The 20,320-nt window shown below is 65.1% G+C and overlaps 7 protein-coding genes across 7 annotated transcripts; 5 read left to right on the top strand and 2 right to left on the bottom strand.

The window, feature by feature from the left end:
- Nucleotides 1–2,340: 2,340 nt before the first annotated feature.
- PFL1_00106 (uncharacterized protein) lies at nt 2,341–4,071 on the bottom strand (the record flags this gene model as incomplete). The annotated part of the gene is made up of 1 exon (XM_007877603.1): nt 2,341–4,071. The coding sequence occupies one exon, from the start codon at nt 4,069–4,071 to the stop codon at nt 2,341–2,343; it is 1,731 nt and encodes a 576-aa protein (XP_007875794.1).
- A 1,570-nt stretch (nt 4,072–5,641) lies between these two features.
- PFL1_00105 (uncharacterized protein) lies at nt 5,642–6,865 on the top strand (the record flags this gene model as incomplete). The annotated part of the gene is made up of 1 exon (XM_007877602.1): nt 5,642–6,865. The coding sequence occupies one exon, from the start codon at nt 5,642–5,644 to the stop codon at nt 6,863–6,865; it is 1,224 nt and encodes a 407-aa protein (XP_007875793.1).
- A 1,116-nt stretch (nt 6,866–7,981) lies between these two features.
- PFL1_00104 (uncharacterized protein) lies at nt 7,982–10,397 on the top strand (the record flags this gene model as incomplete). Its single annotated transcript, XM_007877601.1, has 6 exons — nt 7,982–8,646; nt 8,737–9,182; nt 9,280–9,417; nt 9,521–9,538; nt 9,623–9,733; nt 9,835–10,397. 6 exons carry the CDS (start codon nt 7,982–7,984, stop codon nt 10,395–10,397), a joined length of 1,941 nt encoding a protein of 646 aa, XP_007875792.1.
- Nucleotides 10,398–12,602: 2,205 nt separating this feature from the next.
- PFL1_00103 (uncharacterized protein) lies at nt 12,603–14,330 on the top strand (the record flags this gene model as incomplete). Its single annotated transcript, XM_007877600.1, has 5 exons — nt 12,603–12,634; nt 12,738–12,750; nt 12,862–12,940; nt 13,253–13,470; nt 13,584–14,330. 5 exons carry the CDS (start codon nt 12,603–12,605, stop codon nt 14,328–14,330), a joined length of 1,089 nt encoding a protein of 362 aa, XP_007875791.1.
- Nucleotides 14,331–14,847: 517 nt separating this feature from the next.
- On the bottom strand, nt 14,848–15,937 carry PFL1_00102 (uncharacterized protein; the record flags this gene model as incomplete). The annotated part of the gene is made up of 2 exons (XM_007877599.1): nt 14,848–15,023; nt 15,124–15,937. The coding sequence occupies 2 exons, from the start codon at nt 15,935–15,937 to the stop codon at nt 14,848–14,850; spliced, it is 990 nt and encodes a 329-aa protein (XP_007875790.1).
- An 803-nt stretch (nt 15,938–16,740) lies between these two features.
- PFL1_00101 (uncharacterized protein) lies at nt 16,741–18,818 on the top strand (the record flags this gene model as incomplete). The annotated part of the gene is made up of 3 exons (XM_007877598.1): nt 16,741–18,169; nt 18,322–18,621; nt 18,766–18,818. 3 exons carry the CDS (start codon nt 16,741–16,743, stop codon nt 18,816–18,818), a joined length of 1,782 nt encoding a protein of 593 aa, XP_007875789.1.
- A 503-nt stretch (nt 18,819–19,321) lies between these two features.
- Nucleotides 19,322–20,049, top strand: PFL1_00100 (uncharacterized protein; the record flags this gene model as incomplete). The annotated part of the gene is made up of 3 exons (XM_007877597.1): nt 19,322–19,394; nt 19,524–19,726; nt 19,846–20,049. The coding sequence occupies 3 exons, from the start codon at nt 19,322–19,324 to the stop codon at nt 20,047–20,049; spliced, it is 480 nt and encodes a 159-aa protein (XP_007875788.1).
- Nucleotides 20,050–20,320: the final 271 nt, after the last annotated feature.

Raw genomic sequence — 20,320 nt, 5'->3', positions numbered from 1 at the left:
GCGCGGCGNGNGNGNGNGNGNGNGNGNGNGNGNGCGNGGNGGGGGGGGGGGGCGTGGGCGTTTCGTTTCGTCTGGACCGTCGAGGTCGACATGTGCGAGCCCGTACGTCAAGCGCGCGCAGGGTGCCGGGGTGGTGTTGGGTTCGTTTGCGCGGGAACAGAACGCCGTCCCGCGGGTCCCCTGGCTGCAGCGAGCGTGGCTGGCAGGCGGACCTCGAAGCAAGCAAGCAGTCAAGGAACGGACGGGAAAGGCGGGGTGCGAAGCGAAGCGGATCGCCAGACAGACAGCCATCCAGCCGCCTTGATGCGACACCGGACCTCCAGCGACCAGATACAGGACCCTGCCTGCCCTGCCCTTCTCCCAGCGGTGCAACCGAGCGGCCCTTCGTCGAGGAACGCCTCCATCCCTTGACGGCCATTCGTCACCTTGTCGTTGCCGTTGACCGGTGCATTCGAGATCGCACCGCATCGCTCTCGCCGTTGGCCTCAAGTAGGGCAGCAGGTGCAGCACTCTTTCACTTGGTAGTCGCAGCCGTTGGTCGTCAGGATACCAAATCGCACCGGTGGAACTCGTACGTCTTGCCAAGGCTAGGCCAGTGACGAAACAAAAAGGCGATGAGGTGGGTTAGATACACGCTCGACATGGAGGGCAAGCCGTGGTGGCACACAGATCGCGGGTCAGACCAGTTGGCTCGTCGGCCATGACCAGTACGGCACTCGGATCGCCACGGCGGAACCATGGAGCCTTGGCTTGCTTTCCACCTGTCAAACCTTGGCCGGCGACCTCGTCGGTTGGTGGCCTGTCAACATCGAGATCAGCGGACGTTCTGCGTGCAGCACTGTGTATGTACGTCAGCTAGATGATCAAATGCCATTGTACGTACGATCGAGGTGCAAAGACGATCATCCGGTACTGGTAGACGTGCGCTTTGCGGGGACGGTGCGCAGGCTCGACAATGCGAACGAGGAAGGGCCTAGCCCCGTCAGAGCGTCCGCCACAGCCGGCGTGAGTCAGGCCCGGCTCGCAACAGAGGATCGCAAGGGATGAGCAAGCCTTGGTCGGAGCATGAACAGATCTTCAGGGACGAAGAGGGTGTGAGAGAGTGAGGAGTGAGGCGAGGCGGGTAAACAACACCTTTGGTGCAAGATCCTTCGTGCAGACCAGCGCCGTCCTCCCTTGGCCGGTACGCTCCATGATCTCGTCTGCCGCGCTGCGACATCCTTGCGAGTAGTAGCACACAGTCAGGGACTGATTCGTAACCGTAGCCTCACCTGGTCTTGCTGCTACGGAAGGCATGACATTGCGGATGACAACGACAAGGACAACGGAGCCGCCTGCACCCCACCGGGATCGGCTGACCTCTTTCGGCCCGAAGACGACCAACCCCGGCCCGCAAGGCCCCGTGTGGGTCGCCTGTGAACCGCTCTTCCTTGGCGTCCGTCCATCTCGCCAACGGCATTCCGGCGACTGTCGATGTGCGACCCGACTCTCTTGGCCGACTTCAAAGCGATGAAAGAAGACGTACGATCGCTACGATGTCCTGCGGTGAAGCAGGAAGCTTTCGACCCGACCGACGGGGCGAGCAACGCAGCGACGGGCCATGAAAAGTGAGCATGTATGCATTCCCTCCCGCGCGCGCACAGCGTGGGGTGCGCAGCCTCAGCCAAAGAGCGGCATCCGCCTCGCAACACGTACACGCGCCTGACGCGCCTCATGCACCGAAATCTTCCATGCATCTCTCAACCACAAAGCGGCCAGGCGGAGATCAACTCTTTGACAATAGGGCCACGCCACACGCACGGCGACAACAATCGACGCTGCGATGGGGTCCAAGATCCGACCTGACCTGTCTGGTACGGTACCTCGGTGCTGGCTCAGTCAGAATCAGATCACGGCGCCGACAGCAAGCAAGCTCAGCACCGACCGAGCTGCGGATTCATCTTCACCTTGCGACACCGTGACTAACCCAATCCTCTTTGCTCCTCGATCGTGCCAAGAAGCACGGGTTCGCTGGATGTTCCATCGACTATTCGGCGCCCCCGGATCGGCCTCGTTAGCGCCGGAACCCGCTCCCGAGTCGGCCAACTTCGGACGATGCACATCGACTCCGTTTGGCCTCTCGCTCAGGCAATGCAAGGTTGGCCGGCAGGCCGGTCTTGGCATGGGCTGGCCTGACGCTCCTCGCCGACAGAGAGACGCACGCCGATCCGTGGACCACGACGGTACTCTCCACGTCGATGAGTTGTGGCTGTTGTTGCAGCGCACGAGCCCATAAGCAATATCATGTCGGTATCATCACGTGTATGGTACAAGCAAGCAAGGCTCAGCGTCCCGGCCCGTCTACAGAGCGGCGCGGCCCCTAGTCTCGTAAGGCAGGAAGAGCATGAGGGCCGCGGCGGCGATAAAGAACGATGCAGAGATGTAGATGGGCTTGTCCGGCTTGTCGCCGGCAAAGGCGCCGACGACGGGTGCGGCGACGCCAAACACCCTCTGGGTCGCCATGGCTAGGCCGTCGCCGGTGCCTCGGTGGGGCGCCGGGAAGACTTCGTAGCTCATGGCGTACAGCACCGAGTACATGGCGTTTTGGCTGAGCGACGTGGCGCAGTTCCAGCCCAGGATCGCCTGAGGCGTCCGTGCCGTGGTGAAGAGGAAGAGAAAGACGCCCGTCAGCAGCGTAAAGAGCGCCATGGTGCCCTTGCGGCCGGCGTAGGGCAGCTCCACCATGGCCGCGGCGAAAAAGGAGCCGGGGATCCCGCACGCGGCGATGATGACCAGGTCGCGGTACTGCTCGGCCTGCGACGATCCACCCGACGCTGCGCCGGCGTTCTTAAGGTACAGAGCCACGAAGACGTTGTAGAGCGGGTAGGCGAGGCCGATGAGGCCCCAGAGGAAGCAGATCAAGGACGTGTTCCACGCCATCTTTGGCGACGAAAAGAGCGCCCGGATGTGCGAGGTGTCAAACTGGCTGAGGGAGCGGCGCAGCTGCTGCAGGTTGACCCTGTCGGCCCGCTGGAGAGGCGAGGATGATTCGACCTTGTCGACCTGCTCGAGCTGAACCTCGGCTTCGAGCTTGGCATCCGTCTTCTCGTCCGGCGTGGCGTCGAGTCCGCGGGCCGCCTCCTCGTCGCCCTGCTTGTTGGCATAGGTGGCGCCCTCGCCCGCCGCCTTGAGCTGCGCCAGCGTCAGCGTGGTCGTCTTGCCATTCTCCTTCGCGATGAAGCGCAGCACCTCGAGCGCCTCTTCATCGCGCCCGTTGGCGATGAGGAACTTGGGCGATTCGGGGATCGGGTAGATGAAGAAGCGGGCGGCCCACATGACGAGGGTGACGCCACCCAGCACGAACCACGTGTAGCGCCAGCCCATGTTGGAGCTCTTGGGGCAGGCGTCGGCCGTCTCGCAGCGGAAGTTGGTGATGAAGGCCCAGCCCATGACGGCGGCGAAGAGCTGGCCCAGGCACCAGAAGACCGAGAGGAAGGTGAGGATCCAGTAGTGCGAGGCCGGGAGGAACTCGATGAGCATCACTCCGTCGATGGGCAGCTGGCCACCGACGCCGACACCCAGCGCGCCGAGCAGACCTCCGAGGCCGACAAAGTTGGGCGCGCCTCCGACGGCGACGCCGAGGATGCCCGAGAGGAGCAGCGTAACGTTCCACGAGACCTTCCTGCCGATGATGTCCGACAGGATGCCCCACACGGTGGCTCCGACGAGGAGGCCAGAGTAGAGGGCCAGCGCGGCAAACTGGATATGCTCCGGCTCGAACTCGAGCTCAATCTGCGGCAGTCCCATGCCGAGCGCCTGGAACCAGAAGTTGTCGATGGCCCAGCCGCCTCCTGCGAGGAACGTGACCCAGAGCTGAAACTTGCCGAAGCCGATTTCGTCCTTGATGGCCTTGTTGAGGAGCGCGACCTTGCGCTCGTAAGATGCATCGACGCCCATCTCTGCGGCCATCTTGGCCACCTCGCTGTCGAGCGATCCGTCGCTGAGGCGACCCGCATCCGAAGTGGCCACCGTCGCGGCGTCGGCAGCGTCGGCGGCCGTCCGCGTCCCTCGGTTGCGTCGCAGGCCGAGCATTATGGGCGAGGCGTTTCTTGCGAGTCTTGGCGCCTGGAGCCCGCGGAAGGCGGCTTGTTGTCGAGTCGAGGCGGATGTCCGGCCTCAAGACGAGGTTTGCGCCGATGCGAGTTTGGCGTTGGGCCGGGTAGGGTCGAGAAGAAGCGGCCTGGGGGCAGGAGGAGGGCCCTTTGCGTGGATATGGTGGTGAGGGTAGTAGTGGTAGTAAGGGTGCAGGGAACGACGACCACCACCCGCTCCTCTTCTTCCTCGAGGGTGCCAGCGGCTCCCGCCGTCGAGGAGCATGAGGAGTACGGTACGGCGTCGAGTGGGTCCAATCAAGCTCGAGCTAGGATCAAAGCGGCGTTAACCAGAGTGCCCAGCCAGCCAACAAAAATGAAGACGCCGCCCCGCTGCTGCCCTCGCGGAAGGGGCCCTCGGGAATTCCACGGAAAACATCCGACCGAGGCCCAGGGGTCCAACCAGGTAGAGCTTTTGCGCTTGACCCTAAAGCCTCTTCACCCAACCTTAAGCTTGACGCTCGAGGGTGCTGCTGGCACCGAGCGAATCTTATCGTCCGACCTCGACCCGCCACCTCCCGTACAGAGTACATACGTAGCAGCTCCAGAGCTGAGCAGGGCAAGGCAGAGCTTGAGCACAGCAGCCAACCCGGGTCCCGTCTGGCAGAGCTCTTGACGAGGGATTTTGTGAAGTGCGGGCGAGCTGTGCTGGGCGCCTCTCCAACCCCCTTCCCACCATCGGAGCCGAGAATTTCCCGTTGCGGCTCTTGGGCGAACCGTGTGTGGCCCAGGCGCGCCCCTCGCTCACTCGAAAAAACCCTGCCTGGCCTGGCCTGGCCTGACCCGCTTCTGGCTGGCCCCCCATGCCGGCCCCAGAGTGGCCGGCTGCAGGCGCCGTTGCAGGCAGGCAGGCAGAGGGTACCGTAGGCGTTGCCGGCCAACGAGGGCCCAAGCGAAGAGAGGGTGGCCCGCGTTGATGATTCTGATTTTTCTTCTTCCCAGCACCCTTGCCGGGCTGCCCGCCTGCCTGCTGCCAGGCAAGGCCAAGCCCACGCCGCTGGTGTCTTATCGGCTGTCGCTGGGGTTCCCGCGCACAGGCAAGCAGGCAAGAAGCCTAAAATTCGCTCGTCCCTGGGGGCGGGGTAGCGCAGCAGGCAGGCAGCGCTGCAGCCGCCGCCGCCCTGGCTGCCTGCTTGGCTCGGGAGCACCGCCACCGACCCTCCCATGGACCCGGCCTCGTGGTCGGGCGCACTCTGGGAGCCAGGCTGGCTGGCCTCTAGCTGGTGTGCGAGCCTCTCCTCTCTGGTGGGGTCGCAAAGGCAGCTGCTCGTCTCCTTCTGTCCCACCACCTTGCCGCGCCTCACCATCCTGCGCACCATCACCATCACCGTCCCACTCCCTCACCCTACCCACCCTTGTCCCTATTCCTTCGTGGCTTCCCTGACTCGGCATCTCGTCCTCTCCTCTTGACCCTTCTGGCTGGCCAGATACATCGTCGCCGCTCCCTCGTCATCTCCACCCACCACCTTGGCCAGCATCACCACCAGCGCGACCGTGGCAACGACACCGACATGGCCGCCATAGCCTACTCGCTCCAGCCCGTCTCTACAGCGCCCCTGATCCGCGGTCGGTTCGCTCACCGCGGAGACCGTTCGGCCACGAGGCAGTTGCCTGATGCCGCTCGTCGCCAGCTCGAGGGCGATGGTCCAGATGCGCCGCCCGCCTCGTCCCGCACCAGGAACGGCGCCCTCAAGACCAAGTGGAAGTCGTTTGTCCACTTCTTTGCACTCCCCATCCGCCAGTATTACCAGCAACCGCCGGGCCTATCCTACCGCCAGCGGCAGGTGCGCAACGACCCGAACAGGCGCGGCTCCCTCATCCTCGACTCGGACGACTACGACAGCATCAGCGTATGGGCCTGTCCCACGTACAACTGTGAGGTCGGAGACGACGAGATGGTCCTCTTCAAGGCGGCCGAGGCGAGGCAGGAGGCCCGCGACGCACTCGCCGCCACCCTCCAGATCCAGCCCTCGGTCACGTCGCTCTCGACCCGTGCGACGCCTCACCGTCCGGCGCAGCAGGACAACTCGAGCTCTGGTCTTGTTGGGGCGTTCGAGCAGCATGAGACCGCTGACGCCCCTGCACCGGCTCCTCCGACGGCCGCAGACGAGGGACCACAGGAGGCCGAGGCGCCTTTGCCCGCAGCGCACGAGGAGGCCGCGCCCGACTACGAGCTCCTGGCATCGCCGCCAGCGGGCACAGCCCATCTCCCAGAAGACGCACCGCCGGCACCCTGCGCAGCCTCGATCTTCCCCGTCATGGAAGACGCCAACGCCTCGGACCTCTCGCTTGCCTCGACTTCATCGCGCCCTCGCGCCTTCCACCGCTCACTCTCCGGCTTCAGCGCCATGATGGACGGCGAAAGGCCGCGGCTGCGCTCGACGATGAGACCCTCGTTCCTGCGCCGCCAAACGCAGACCGGCAGCCTCACGGCCGACGCCACGCACACCGCCGGCGATGGCGCGGCATCCGAGCCATTCAACACGATGTTGCTCCGCGGACAGTTCTCGCCGCCCAAGCGCGGCCTCACTGCACAGCAGATGACCTTCTTGAGCTCGGTCGAGTCGCTGGGTCGGTACGGCCTCTCGACGCCCCTCGAGGGCTCGCCGCAGCTCGGCCCGCCAACGCCGACAGGTGCTGCCACCCCTCGCACCGCGCCGCGCTCGTCGCGGCCTCGCACCGCTCCTCAGGTCGATTACTTTGGCCCCCAGGTTACCTCGAGCCTCACCCGATAGGAACCAACAAGCCACCACCTTCTCAGCTCGCACCATCTTCGACCCAACTTGCATCCTGGCATGGTTCGCTCCTTCTCATCGGCCGACGCCCCTCTCCCGACCCAGCATACAGTCCCGCAAGCATCGGTCCTTTCCAATCCCGTCTCGTCCAGGCATATTCCCGTCACTCCCTTCCGCGGTGTCGTTTGGTGGGGGGTTGGCCCCTCCCCTGCTCCTCGCTGGGCACCCGCAGTCTCTCGATCATTTCCGGTCTCGTACAGCATGGACGCCCGCGCTCCTCGATTCCCGTCTCTACCCGATCCTGTTCCCACCGCTGGGTCTTGCCGCAAGGGGCTCTCCACCGTCACTCACTACTCGCTCGTTTGTCCGTCGTATCTCTGAGAGCATCTCTTGTAGCATCTTCCCCCTCGAACTCACTTCATCCTTGGCCCGGCGCCTCGCAGCATTCGATCTCGGCCCTTTTCGCCACGCCCTGTCCTCGCCTTCATCTGCGTCGTGCTGTGCGTCCGAGCTGAGCGGGTCGTCGAATGGCTAGGAGGGCCTGGAGCAGGTGGGTGCACCGCCCCTCGATGTCAGATCCAGTATTGAGCGCCTGAGGCTCGCACCCTGTCTCGCATTCCCCTTCGGGCCTAGAGGTGCCGGCGGCCTGCAGGTGGGTCCAGAGGCATCCTCGACGGTACGTACAGCCAGGTCAGGCAGGCAGGCAGACCGGCGCACATTCCTGCCTTTTGCGGCGTGAAAGCGGCAAATTAGAGGTCGGACGACCCTGTCTTGGCTGGCTGCCTGGTTGCCTGCTTGCCCTCTGCCTCCTTCATCTGCTGGCCCGCTTCCAACGGATGGCAGCTACAAGGTGGCTAGCAGGTCAAAGGTGCTGCGAAGTCTGCCATCATCCGATGGCAACCATCCACCACCACGGCCACCACCACCACCATTCTCGTCGCATTTGCTCGAAACGCCGCGTCCAGTGCAGCCTGATTCTGGCTTCTCAGGAAGCATCCGACTGCCCTTCCCGGTGGCCTGCCATCCTTCCTCATCCTTCATCTCGACCCGCCTGGCCCACCTGCACAGGCCACACCATCTGCGCTGCCTCGACTGCCGCCTGACACGCCGCCTGCCATGCTGTTCCGCTCTCCATATCCTCTCGACCCTCCGCGGGACGAGTCGCTGCACCACTTCCTCTTCCGGCCCGTCGCCGACGCTGGCTCCTGCGATCCGTCCAGCTCGAACCGGGTCGACGAGCCGCTGCTGTACCCCACGCCCGCCGACAACACGAGCCGGCCAGGTGCCAAGCCCATCAGCCTTCGCCAGGTGCGCGAGCTGTCCTACGACTTTGCCGCCGGGCTGCAGGCCACCGCATCCGCTCGTGGCGCCAAGCGCTGGGGCAGGGGCGACGTGCTGGCCGTCTACGCAAGCAACCAGCACGACTACCTCGCCGGCGTCCTCGGCGCCCTCGTCACGGGGGCGAGCGTGGCGCTCTGCAACCCCTCATACAAGCCCGATGAGCTGTCCCATCAGCTGCGCATGGTCGGGGCGCGCGCCATCCTCACCACCGCTGCGAGCTACGATAATGCGTGCACCGCGGCCGAGGGGGCCACCCGGGACGGCAAAGAGGACCTCCAAGGCCTCGCGCAGCCTCCCGAGATCTTTGTATTCGAAGAGAGCCACGATTCGAGCTGGGCCAAGGTCATCGAAGCCGGCAAGCAGCAAGGGGGATCGGCGCGAAAGGAGCTGGAACAGGTCAGGGTGTCGCCGAGCGACGATACCGCCATCCTTTGCTTCAGGTGAGGCGAGATCCGGCCGTGATGCTCGTGGATAGATCCGCCTCTGAGACCCTCTCACTTTATCGTCACCCTGACATACCCCTATGCCAGCTCGGGCACGTCAGGAAAGCCCAAGGCGGTGCGGCTCTCTCACGCCTCGCTGGTGGCCAACATCATCCAGGCCACCTTCCTCCTGCTGGACCGCGTCAATCCGCCGCTGTTCGGGCAGTCGGTGTGGTACGACGACAAGCCGATGAGCGACGGCATCTTGACGGTGCAGAGCGTCGGCAGGAAGATTTCGGCGGCTGCCGATGCCATCTCGGACCTGCTCCCCGGGCGCAAAGCCAAGGACAGCGACGGCGTCGGCGCACGTCCGGCGTCTGGCGAGTTCCACCTGGACCTGCTTCCGCTCTTCCACTGCTACGGCCTGTTGATGGGCTTTGTCGCGCTGCACACGGCCACGCCGCGCGTCGTGCTGCCGCGCTTCCAGCTAGACGTCTTCCTCTCGGCCGTGCAGCAGCACAAGGTCACCTTCTGCTTTGTCGTCCCGCCGATCCGTGAGTTGAGTCGATACCGGGGCCGCTAGCGAGTCGATTTGAGCCGATGGCGGGCGACTGACCCATTCCATCCGACCTTTGCATTGGCTGAACGCAGTGCTGGCGCTCGCCAAGTCGTCCGAGGTCGACAAGTACGACGTGAGCTCGCTGAAGCGCGTGGCCTCGGGCGCCGCGAGTCTCTCGGCGGAGCTCGAGGCTGCCGTGCAGAAGCGGCTCGGGATCAGGTCGACCGATGGTGAGCAGCCGAAAGGATGGTGCTGATGCCCTGTGAAACGGACGCTGCGCTGGTGCTGATGGACTCGTCTGCGCGCGTGTCTCTGCCCCCCTGCTCGTTTCAGGCTATGGCATGTCGGAGAGTGAGTGCTCGACGCAGCGGTGCCCCTGTCCCGTTCGATGGCCACAGCTGACGAAAATCCCGCGCCCCGCTTTCCCCGACACAGTGTCTCCCATCATCAGCATGCAGAACCTCAAGGACCTCGAGATTGCGCCGAGGACGGTGGGCGTCCTGGCACCGGGCACCGAGGCCAAGGTGGTCGACATCAATGGCAACGGTGAGAGCTGACCGCCGGTGCAGCGTGATCCAATGCTTTCTAACCGGCCGCTGACGCCTGTCCTTGCCTCGCCGCGCGTCGCTGCTCCGCCCGGCACGCAGAGCTTGGACCCGACGAGGAGGGCGAGCTGTGGCTACGCGGTCCGCAGATGATGCAGGGCTACCTGCGCAACGACGAGGCGAACCGCTCCGCCTTTGTGCCGTCCATCGACGACCCAGAGAGGTTCCTGCGGACGGGCGACGTGGTGCGGATCGACAAGCGGGGCTACATTCGGATCACGGACCGGCTCAAGGACGTGATCAAGTACCACGGGTTCCAGGTGTCGCCGTCGGAGCTCGAGGACCTGCTCTTCCACGAGGAGCGGGTGGCCGACTGCGCCGTGACGGGCATCGCCGACCCCAAGGACTCGTCGGAGCTGCCGTGGGCGTTTGTCGTCCTGACCGACCACGACCGGCTCCACGGCGAGCAGGCCGACGAGGCCGAGAGGGACGAGGCCAGGCGCGCGCTCATGGACAGCGTCAACGCCAAGGTGTCGGCCAACTACAAGAAGCTGCGCGGCGTGACGCTGCTCGACAAGCTGCCCAAGAGCGACTCGGGCAAGATTCTCAAGCGCGAGCTCAAGGCGTTTGCCGTTGGTCCTGCCAAGCAGCAGCAGCAGCGGTAGATCTGGCCTGGCCTCTGTGTGTCTGACTTGTCTAGATCCCGTGCCTGTCGAGCTCTTTAATCGCAACGCCTGCTTGTCGTCTCGAATCTGTGCTGCCGATGTGCCTGCCGACGATGATGGAGGATAGACGTTGGAGCTGCGGCCATCCGATCTGATCTGATTAGATGGCAAATGGCCCTGGCGTTGCAGATCCCCGCCTGCCGCAGACCCAGACGGTGCGGAGCTGGAAACAAGGCGCGGCGGGCCTGTGCGAGCGAGGGCGGTGGCAGAGGCGGACAAAAGAGCCGCACGAGTGAGTCCGGATCAGGCTACGGTGGCAGACGGCGTTTGGCTGACGCTGCTGGCTGGCGGGCGGCCCGACGGCCCGGATGTTTTGCCAAGACGGCCTTGGGCCGAAAGGGAGGTCCACGTTCACCGACTTGGCGCCGACGAGGGTGCAACGTGGACAGGCAGGGGCCCAGGCTAGGCGGCGAGGGCCAGGGGGGCAGGTCGATGCCACAACCCCTCTGGCCCGCTCTGGACAGCCTGGAGCCCTCTGCTGGGAGCACGGCGTCGCTCCACTTTGCGCCAGAAGACCCAGAGCAGCCGGCCTGCTGGCCTTCGCTCGTCTGGTCCCCTGCCGTACTCTGCCTTCTGTTCCCGGTGACGTGCAGCGACCGCCGGCACACAACGCAACACACACGCACGCACGCTCTCATCCACGGCATGAAAAACTTTTGCTCCACCCTCACCTAGCCGGCCTGTCCTGCCTGTCGTCGTAGTCGTCGTCGGCGTCGTTGCCATCGCGCGACGTCGTCACAGCATGCATATGGCCGCGCCGTCATCTGTGAGTTCGGCATGCCCGCGCGGTCCAGGACGACGCGGTTGGAGCAGAGACTGAGCGAAATGCCGTCGTGCCAGGCCGGGCCAGGCCGGGTCGATCCCGCCACGGTGCCGTTGGGCTGATCGCCACGGATGGGCCGAGAGGACAAGGGCGAGGTCGGGCTAGCCAGCCTGGCCTGGAGGGTGCGCATCGCTCTGGCCGCTGCTGGGCCGGCTGGAGGCCGACAAGCGCTGCAGGACCCTGTAGTCGGGCGGCTACCCCTGCTCGGGCCTTTCCGCCACAAAGCAAGCCCGGGGCGTCCCAGCGTACGCAGGAAAACTTTTGCAGCCAGAAGGCCCTGAGGCGGCGGGCCGGCGTGGCACGCGTTGGCTGGCTTGCTTGCTCCACTTTTGCCTGGCCAGGTCTTCTGGCAGGCCGGCATCACGGCCCCGTCCTCTTTTTTTGTTCCGGGCCCCCGTGCCGCCGTGCCTAGCGCTGTCCGCTGCTGTCACCACCGTGCCCGGCCCTAGCGCCACCCGCTCCCTCCCTCTCTGTCTCTCTCTCTCTCTCGGGGGGCTGCGCCACGGCAACTCCCTTCGTCTCGCAAGCTGGCCGCAGGCAAAGGCACAAGCCACGCTAGACGGGCCAGCCCCCTGGGCGCGGAAGGTGCGCAAGGGCAAGGGCAGGCAGGACCGGCTTCGTCTCTTGCCATCATCACCATCGTCCTCCTGACTCCTCATCATCGTCTCCTCCTCCTCCTCCTCTCCATTCCCGAGGCTGCGCACGTTGCCACCTCTCGTCGCGACTGAGCCACGTTCCCTCGTCTCCCCGCCCATAGCCCTCTCCCGCATTCCAACCCAACCCAACTCAGCCCACCGCACCCCAACCTCGCTCGCCTGCAGACTGGTCTCTGCCGTCGTCGCCTCCTCACCCACCAACCCGTTCACCCATCCATCCTGGTCGTGTTCCTCCTCCTCGGCGCAGGTCTAGTCAAGGCGCTCGTCGTACCCGCAGCCGCAGCAGCCTTACGTGCACGACCGCCCTCGGCACCACGCCAGCAACCGCCCCTGACCGCCCCACAGCCACACGTGAGTACAGACTGGAATGCACAGGCTGGCCGTGCCGGTACGGTACGTCTGCGCCGGCATGGCGGGGATGCAGCGGCTGCCTCGCCTTCGATGGAACCCGCTCCAGCCTCTTCCCGGTATATTGATGGTCCCCCTGCAGTATGCTTACCTTCTTGCACCCTGCTCTCTTGTTGCCACCATCATCTCGCCCAACCCTACGATCCCTGCCACCTTCGCCTTCGCCTTCCGCAACTTGCCATCTCTGGAATCGTCTTGTCCGTCCTTCTCTTTGCCCCCGACCTGCCCACCATGCGGCCCATCACAAAGTCGTTCAGGATGAACATCCAGCCTTCGATGCCCGAGTGCTGGTAAGTCGCCGCGTTGCAGCAATCGTCCAACGATGTCGAAACCCTCCATGCTGACCTGCTCCTCTCAATCCTGGCGTCTTCGTCACGCTCCTGTGTTATTCAGGGGACACCGCGGTGTGAGTAGGCCCACTGCAGACACGCGGACCTACGCCGTCCCTCGTCCTAAGCTGCTCGAGAAGCTGACCGGCCGCCCTCTCCCTCTCGACCTCGCTCTTCCGTCTCTGCAGGCCTCGGCGACCTTCCCCGAGAACACCATCGCAAGTTTTGAAAAGGCCATCGAGGACGGCTCCGAAGGTCTCGAAAGCGGTTAGTGTCCTGGTCCGAACGCTTCTGCTCCGATCTGTCTCGCCGGCATTGGCGACAAACATCAGCCTCTACATGCATGGAGGAAGGCATGGCGGTGACGCGCAGCATCAGCGGTGTGCTGGCAACCAGCGCATCGCGGTGGACACCGCACCGTGTGGCGGATTTTCGACGAGAGCGGCCGCGGGGCTCCTTCTCATACCGACACCCTCCTCCCCGTCTCCCTCCTGCAACCCTCCCCCCATCCACGTCTGCAACGTGCTGCCATACACTCTCTTCCGACCTCGTTGGACCCGATCGTCGCACTCTCAACAGACGTCCACATCACCACCGACAACGTCATTGTCATGTTCCATGACCCGACGCTCGAGCGCACCACCGACGGCAAGGGTCTCATCTACGAGCACGCCTACTACGGCGAGGGCGGCGTCGAGCACGTGCGGACGCTCAAGGAGCCCCGCCAGCAGATTCCGACGTTCAAGCAGGTCTGCGACCTCTTGATGCGTCCCGACGGCAAGCACGTCAAGCTCAATGTGAGTGGCCACTGCAGCTTGGTGTCAGGACGACGGGGTCTCGTCGATTTGACCGCCGCTGACTTGCTGCATCGCATTCTGCTGCTCGCCCTCTGCCGTCTCCGCAACTGCAGCTTGATATCAAGCCCGACAACGACCCGGACCGCCTCTTTCCGCTGATGCGCGAGATCATCGAGTCGTACCCGGACTTTGAGACGGACCTGGCGCCGCGCCTCATCCTCGGGCTGTGGCACCCCAAGTTCCTCCGCTCGGCGCTGGTCAACGTGCCCTCGATGAAGCGGATCCACATCGGCGCGTCGCCCGCCGCGGCGCGCGAGTACTTCTGGAACGACTGCTCGGGCTTCAGCATGTACTTTGCCTGCCTCGTCGGCGCCGAGGGCCAGGCGTTTGTCGCCGAGGCGCAAAAGGCGGGCAAGGACATCTACGTCTGGACCGTCAACCGCAAGGACGAGATGATCGAGGCGACGCGGTGGGGCGTCAAGGCGGTCCTTACCGACAAGACGGCCCTGTTCCAGGACCTGCGGAAAAACATGACCGACGACTTTGCCACGACGCGGCAGGAAGAGGTCGGCATCTTCTTCCGCTGGGCGACGTGGCGCTACTGGACGCTGCCGCAGTTTGTCATCCAGACGCTGTGGAAGGCCAACATCGAGAAGCGCGCCGGGTGCTCCTTCAACCTCAAGGACGACGTCGCCGCCGCCCTCATCCAGCCCTCGTCGGCGGCGGCCTCGAGCGATCTGGAAAAGGGCCAGGCGCACGAGGATGCCGTCGTTGGCGGCTCCCACGCGGCTGCGGCCTACCCCAATGAGAAGCTGGGCGGCACGCTCGCGGCGTCGGCGCCCGTCGCTGCATCGGCATAGACAAGCTTGCGCATGCACGCCTTCGCCATCTCCTCCCAAGTCACCGGCACCTCTTCGCCCGCTCTCGTCCATCCGCCCGCTCGCCTTGCGCTTCTTCTGCAAGTCTGTTTGTCCCGTCGGGCCTCTTTGCGGGCGGTTCTGTCGGCGTGCAGCCTGCTCCCGAGACGGTCCCCGATGTGACCCCTCTCCTTTTCTTCCGCCGTCCTCCTCCCCATTCTTCATGGACAATGACGGGATCGCTGCGGCGGTCCTCGGCCCTATCGCACTTCGTCTTTAGACCCCCCCTCTTGACTTTGGCTTCCTCTAATCTGTCTCGTCGACCGTTCCACCCTCATCTTTGACTCTCGCGCAATCACATACAGCAAAGTCGGTAGCATTCGTCGTTCCCCTCCTTTTCTGTCGACGACGTCGTCCTCTGCGGCGCCGTCGATTTCTTGCCTCGCGGCACCCGCTCCACGCACCGTCTCAACCGAGATTTCGCAAACGCGGCACTTTGCCCCTCTGTGGGCGAAGGTGGCTACCGGCCCTTGTAGACGGGTTCGCGCTTTTCGGCAAAGGCGCGCAGGCCCTCGAGGCGGTCCTCGGTTTTTAGGATTGGCTCGTAGCACTGTCGCTCGAAGTCGAGGGCCGTCTCTGGGTCCATCTGGCTGCCGCGGTCGATTGCCAGTTTGGCCGCGCGTACCGCCAGCGGGCCTGCGGGTGGGCGAGGGAGCAAAGGAAGGGAGCAAGAGAGGGTGTCAGCGATGAGGCACGAGACGAGGGCGAGGAGTGCGAGAGGGCGACGTCGACTCACCGTTCTTTGCAAACGACCTGGCCATGACGACGCCTCGCTCAAACGCCTCCTGCCCCTGGGTGGCGACCGGGTCGGCTTCAGCGACGACGTCGACGAATCCGATACGCTGCGCCTCGAGGGAGTCGACGAGCCTGGCGCTGAATACGAGCTCCTTTGCCCTGGCGACGCCGACGAGCCTCGCCAGCCGCGACGTGCCACCGGCACCGGGGATGATGCCTAGTTTGGTCTCGGTCAGACCGAGCCTGGAGGCGGCGGGACCGGCGATGCGCATATCGGCGCAGAGGGCGAGTTCCAGCCCGCCGCCCATTGCCAGACCGTCGAGGCAGGCGACGGTGGGCATGGGCAGCTTCGAGATGCCGGTAAAGACGCGGCGGAGCTGGAGGAGGAAGGCGTCGACCTCCTGCTGGGACATGCCCTTGCGCTCCTTGAGGTCGGCGCCGGCGCAAAAGGTGGCGGGCACGCTGGATCGGATCAGGACGACGCGCGAGTCGGCCGAGGCGCGCAGCGCATTGACGCACGACTCGAGCTCGTCGGCCATGGCGCGCGAGATGGCATTCTTGGCCGCGGGCCGGTTGAGCGTCAGCACCGAAATGTGCTCGTCGTTGCGCGTCGCCTTGCCGTCTGATACGAGCGCCGAGGGGAGTGAGGGGTGCAGGGTGGAGAGGGGGGACAGGTCGACCAGCCTGTCGCTGCTCGGGGTCGCGGCCGAGTAGGAGCGGAGCTGCTGCGAGATGAGCCTCGACGAGCTGGGTCGGAGCGAGCGGGTGGCGCAGCATCGAGCCGCCACGCTGGGCGTTGTCGGGAGGAGCAGCATGTCGAAGAAAGAAGGGATGTTTGAGGGAGCACCGCGAGAGAGATGGCGATGGTGGTGAGCGAAGGTGGTGAGGCAGCAGGTTGCCTAGATTGTGGGGTCCAAGTCCGAGAAGAGGAGGTGCCCCGTGGCTTGGGGAGGGAGGGGGGTGGTGGGATGTGGTGCGTGCGCTGGGGCTGGGGCTGGGGCCGGGTGCGGACCGAAGATCGGCTTTGACGCTCCAGACCGTTTGTGGCTGCACGGCAACCGGGGCCCACTTGGCTTCCGGTGCCGGTGCGTCGGCCCTGCCTGGCGTGGTCAGGCCTGGCCTGGCCTGGGCCCAGCAGGTCAGCGGCCCACCGGACACGCCAAAGTGGCCGGTTCCGAGCAGTCTTACCTGTAGTGCAAGCAGCAGCAGCGTGGCCTGGCCTGGCCTGGTCAACTGACCCGGAAGGTCTGCCCTCGAGGGCTATCGCTGCCTGCCTGCCGCTGCCAGATTAACCCGTGTAAATGCGGGGTAGCCGACTCGGCTGGTTTTGCCGGCGCGGTGAGGTAGCGTGCGTCGTACATGGCCGCCGCCGTCGTCGTCGTCGTCGTCGTGCTGCCCGCCTCGCATCTTGTGCCAAGAAGATACCATCATCCCAGGGCCTCGGATCGTCATCCGCAGCCTCCCGCCGACCACCCACACGCCTATATATCCAGCCACCAGCTCGCCACGCAATCGCCCCTGGCGACGGACCCCGCTCTGTCCCTCCCCATCCGCACCGCCCTCGTTACTCGTGCCATCTCGTCCCCTCCCCTCTCCCTCTCCCTCAACCCCGCCGACCATGCCGTACACGCCGCCCCGCTCCTCTCAGCCCCCGGCGGACTTTGCCCTCAACCTCTCGCCGCCCCCAGGCTCCCCCCACAACCGCACCGAGCTCACCCCAGTCTCGTTCCTCACCCGCGCCGCCCTCATCGCGCCCAACAAGCTCGCCATCTCGCACCCGGAGCGCGGCTACCAATTCACCTACGCTCAGTGGGCCGCCCGCGTCCTCTCCCTCACCTTTGCCATCCAGTCGGTGCCCGGGTTCAAGGCGGGCGACCGCGTCGCCGTCATCTGCCCCAATGCGCCCCTCATCGCCGACGCCCACTTTGGCATCCTCGCCGCCGGCGGCATCATCACGCCCGTAAACGTGCGCAACACGCCAAAGGAGGTCGAATACGTCCTCCAGCACTCGGGATCCACCATCATCCTCGTCGATCACCAGCTCACCCACCTCGTCCCCAGCCCGCCCCCCAGCGGCGTCGCCGTCGTCGTCTCCAACGACTCGGGCGGACAGGATCCCAACGACCCCTACGAGGCCTTCCTCGACCGCGGCTACCAGGCGTGGCAGGCCGCCGAGGAGGTGCAGCGCAAGCGCGGCCTCGGCCTCTCGAGGTCCGGCTGGAGGCTCATCACGACGCCCACCAGCGAGGAGCTGCCCTGCGCCCTCTGCTATACGAGCGGCACCACGGGCAGGCCAAAGGGCGTCATCACCACCCACCGCGGCAGCTACCTCGCCGCCATCGCCGGCGCCTTCGAGGCCCAGTTTGCCGCCGACACCGTCTACCTCTGGGTGTTGCCCATGTTCCACGCCTGCGGCTGGACCTACCCGTGGGGTGTCACGGCCGCCATGGCCACCCACGTCACCATCCGCAAGGTCGACAACGACGTCATCTGGGACGCCCTGCTCAACCACGGCGTCACGCACTACACGGGCGCGCCCACGGTCCAGATTGGCATCACCAACCATCCGAAGGCGCGCAAGCTGGACCGCATCGTCAAGGTCAGCGTCGCCGCCTCGGCGCCCACGGCCGCGCTGCTGGCCAAGATGGAGTCGCTCAACCTCCACCCGGTCCACGTCTACGGCGCCACCGAGACCTATGGCCCGTTCACGCGGCGCTACTCGGAACCCCACTGGGTCGACCTCGACGTCGACGAGAGAGCCCGCCTCATGGCGCGCCAGGGCCACTCGTTCCTCGTCGCCGACGAGTGCCGCGTCGTGCGCCCCGTCGACCCGAGCCGGCCCGAGCACTCGGAGCTCGTCGACGTCGCCCAGGACGGCAAAGAGGCCGGTGAGATTGTCATGCGCGGCAACATTGCCATGAAGGAGTACTACAAGGACCCCGCGGCCACGAGCAAGATTGTCATCAACGGCTGGCTCCACCTCGGCGACATTGCCGTCCGGCATCCGGGCGGCGAGATCCAGATCATGGACCGCGGCAAGGACATCAGTGAGTGGCCGGGCGGCGAGGGCGGAGGCGGAGGCGGAGGCGAAGAAGGGTGCAGGGAATCGTCACGTTGCTCATCCGTCCATTCATCCCTCGCCCATCTTTCCCCCCGAACACCCCCCTTGATGACCCTGTCGTGCCACCACCGCTGTCAGTCATCTCGGGCGGCGAGAACATTTCGTCGCTGGCCGTCGAGCAGGAGCTGGCGGCGCACCCCGACATCCTCGAGTGCTGCGTCGTGGCGCGGCCGCACGAAAAGTGGGGCGAGCGCGGCCAGGCCTACATTGTGCTCAACGCCGAGGGCGCCAAGAAGCACGGCAAGGCGGCGCCGGGCACGCGCGAGCACGAGGCGCTCGTGGCCGACCTCAAGAAGCACTGCAAGTCGCGTATGAGCGGCTTTGCCGTGCCCGAGTGGTTTGACATTGTCGACGAGCTGCCAAAGACGAGCACCGGAAGTGAGTCGGTGGTGGTGGCAGCGGCGGTCGCTGCGTCTGCCGATGTCGTAGACGAGAGAAGGATCTGATCTTGACGGAGCTGATCTGACCCGATCCCCCCACTCCGCTGTGTCCCCGCCCTTTCTCGGTTGCCGCTGCGCACAGAGGTCCAGAAGAATGTGCTGCGCGCCAAGTTTGCCGCAGCCGCCAAGCTCTGAGGATAAATACCAAGCTGGTCTATTGCTGTACCGGCACGTCACCGTTTTGTCTGTAGAAGCGAGAATGGAAGTTCCACTGGACCTGTCCTGGATCGCTCCTCGTGTTCCGTGTGCGAGCGGCGGCTCGAGCGACCAAAGTGTAACGAGGCCAGGCCTGCGCAGCTGGCTGGCTGGTGTTGCGCTGCGTTTCACGCGACGTTGTTGGGCTGTTTTGTGTGACGACGGGTCCGCTCGCTGTGGCCTGGGCTGAGCTGGCCTGGCCTGGGCGGCCTTCTCGATGCGGGGCAACCTGAAAGGTGGAGGGAGGCGAAGGCGGCGGGTCGGATCGGCTCTCTCAAAGGGCCTCTTTTCACCATCCGCAACCCAGCTTCGAGGCCATCTCTGCATCCATCCGTCCTTCCTTACTCCTGCAATCAGCCTTCCTTACTCCTGCAACCACCACCACGCCGCCTGTCGCTCCCCTTGCCCTGCTTTCGATACCGACGCCAACGCCGCCGCCCACCATGCCGCTTGACCTCACCACGACCAACTACTCGTTCCTCGGCGTGCCTGCCTCGCTGGTCCTAGCCGCTCTCCGTATGTCGTCGTCTTCGTCGTCGTCGTCGTCGTAGTAAAAGTAGACAGCCATCCCCTCGCGTCCCCGCCCACGACTGGCTGACCTTGTTCCCTTTCTTTGCCGCCGCCAATTGCTGAACGCACCCGCAGCGCACTGGTACACGATCGTGCTGGCCGAGCTCAACAAGGTGCAGGGCGGTTGGAGCAACGTCAACCCGCGGTCCTGGGTCATCCAGCTGAGCACCAAGGCCGCCACGGGCAAGAAGCTCACGCCGCTCGAGCAGACCATCCTGCGCGGCCAGGCGGCCCAGGCCAACTCGTTTGAGAATGCCTACCTCTTTGCCGCCACCATCGTGAGTCTCGCCGGATCGCCTGGGCCACCCTCTCTCCTCTCCTATACGTACGCCTTGCTCACGCCACATTGGTCCTCTTGCATCTGCTATCCCGATCCCGACCCCTTCTCTGTGCGCAGGCGGCGGGCAACTACGCCAAGCTGCCCGCCTCGGAGCTGAACCGGTTCGTGGCCGTGTGGCTCGTGACGCGCGCCATCTACGCGCTCCTCTACGTCAAGACGCAGTCGTACGCCAAGTCGTTTGTGCGCACCCTCGTCTTCCAGGTCGGCATCATCTACATTTTCCGCATCTGGTTCCTCGCCCACAAGGCCGTCAACTTCTAGACGCGTCCGTCGTTGGTGTTGGGTCGTAGCTGGCTGGTGGCTCGTTGGAGGGATCCGCGCGTGGCTGGCTTGCTAGAGTGAACGAATGAAATGCCCGCTGAATTGTCTGGTGGCGCCGGTCGTCGGCGAGGAGAGCAATCAACCTGACCCTCTTTCGCTGTGATCTGCGGGCGAGGCGGGGTCTGCCTAGACGAGGTCATTTAGCTGCCGTGGAAGCTGGGCGGATCGCTCTGTTGCATGTGGATGGCCTGCCTGACTCGCCTCTTCCTCC

Source organism: Pseudozyma flocculosa (assembly GCF_000417875.1).
Source record: "Pseudozyma flocculosa PF-1 unplaced genomic scaffold scaffold00001, whole genome shotgun sequence".
NCBI lineage: Eukaryota > Fungi > Basidiomycota > Ustilaginomycetes > Ustilaginales > Ustilaginaceae > Pseudozyma > Pseudozyma flocculosa.
The sequence above is the reverse complement of the archived record's forward strand: the minus strand, read 5'-3'. Positions and strand labels throughout refer to the sequence as shown.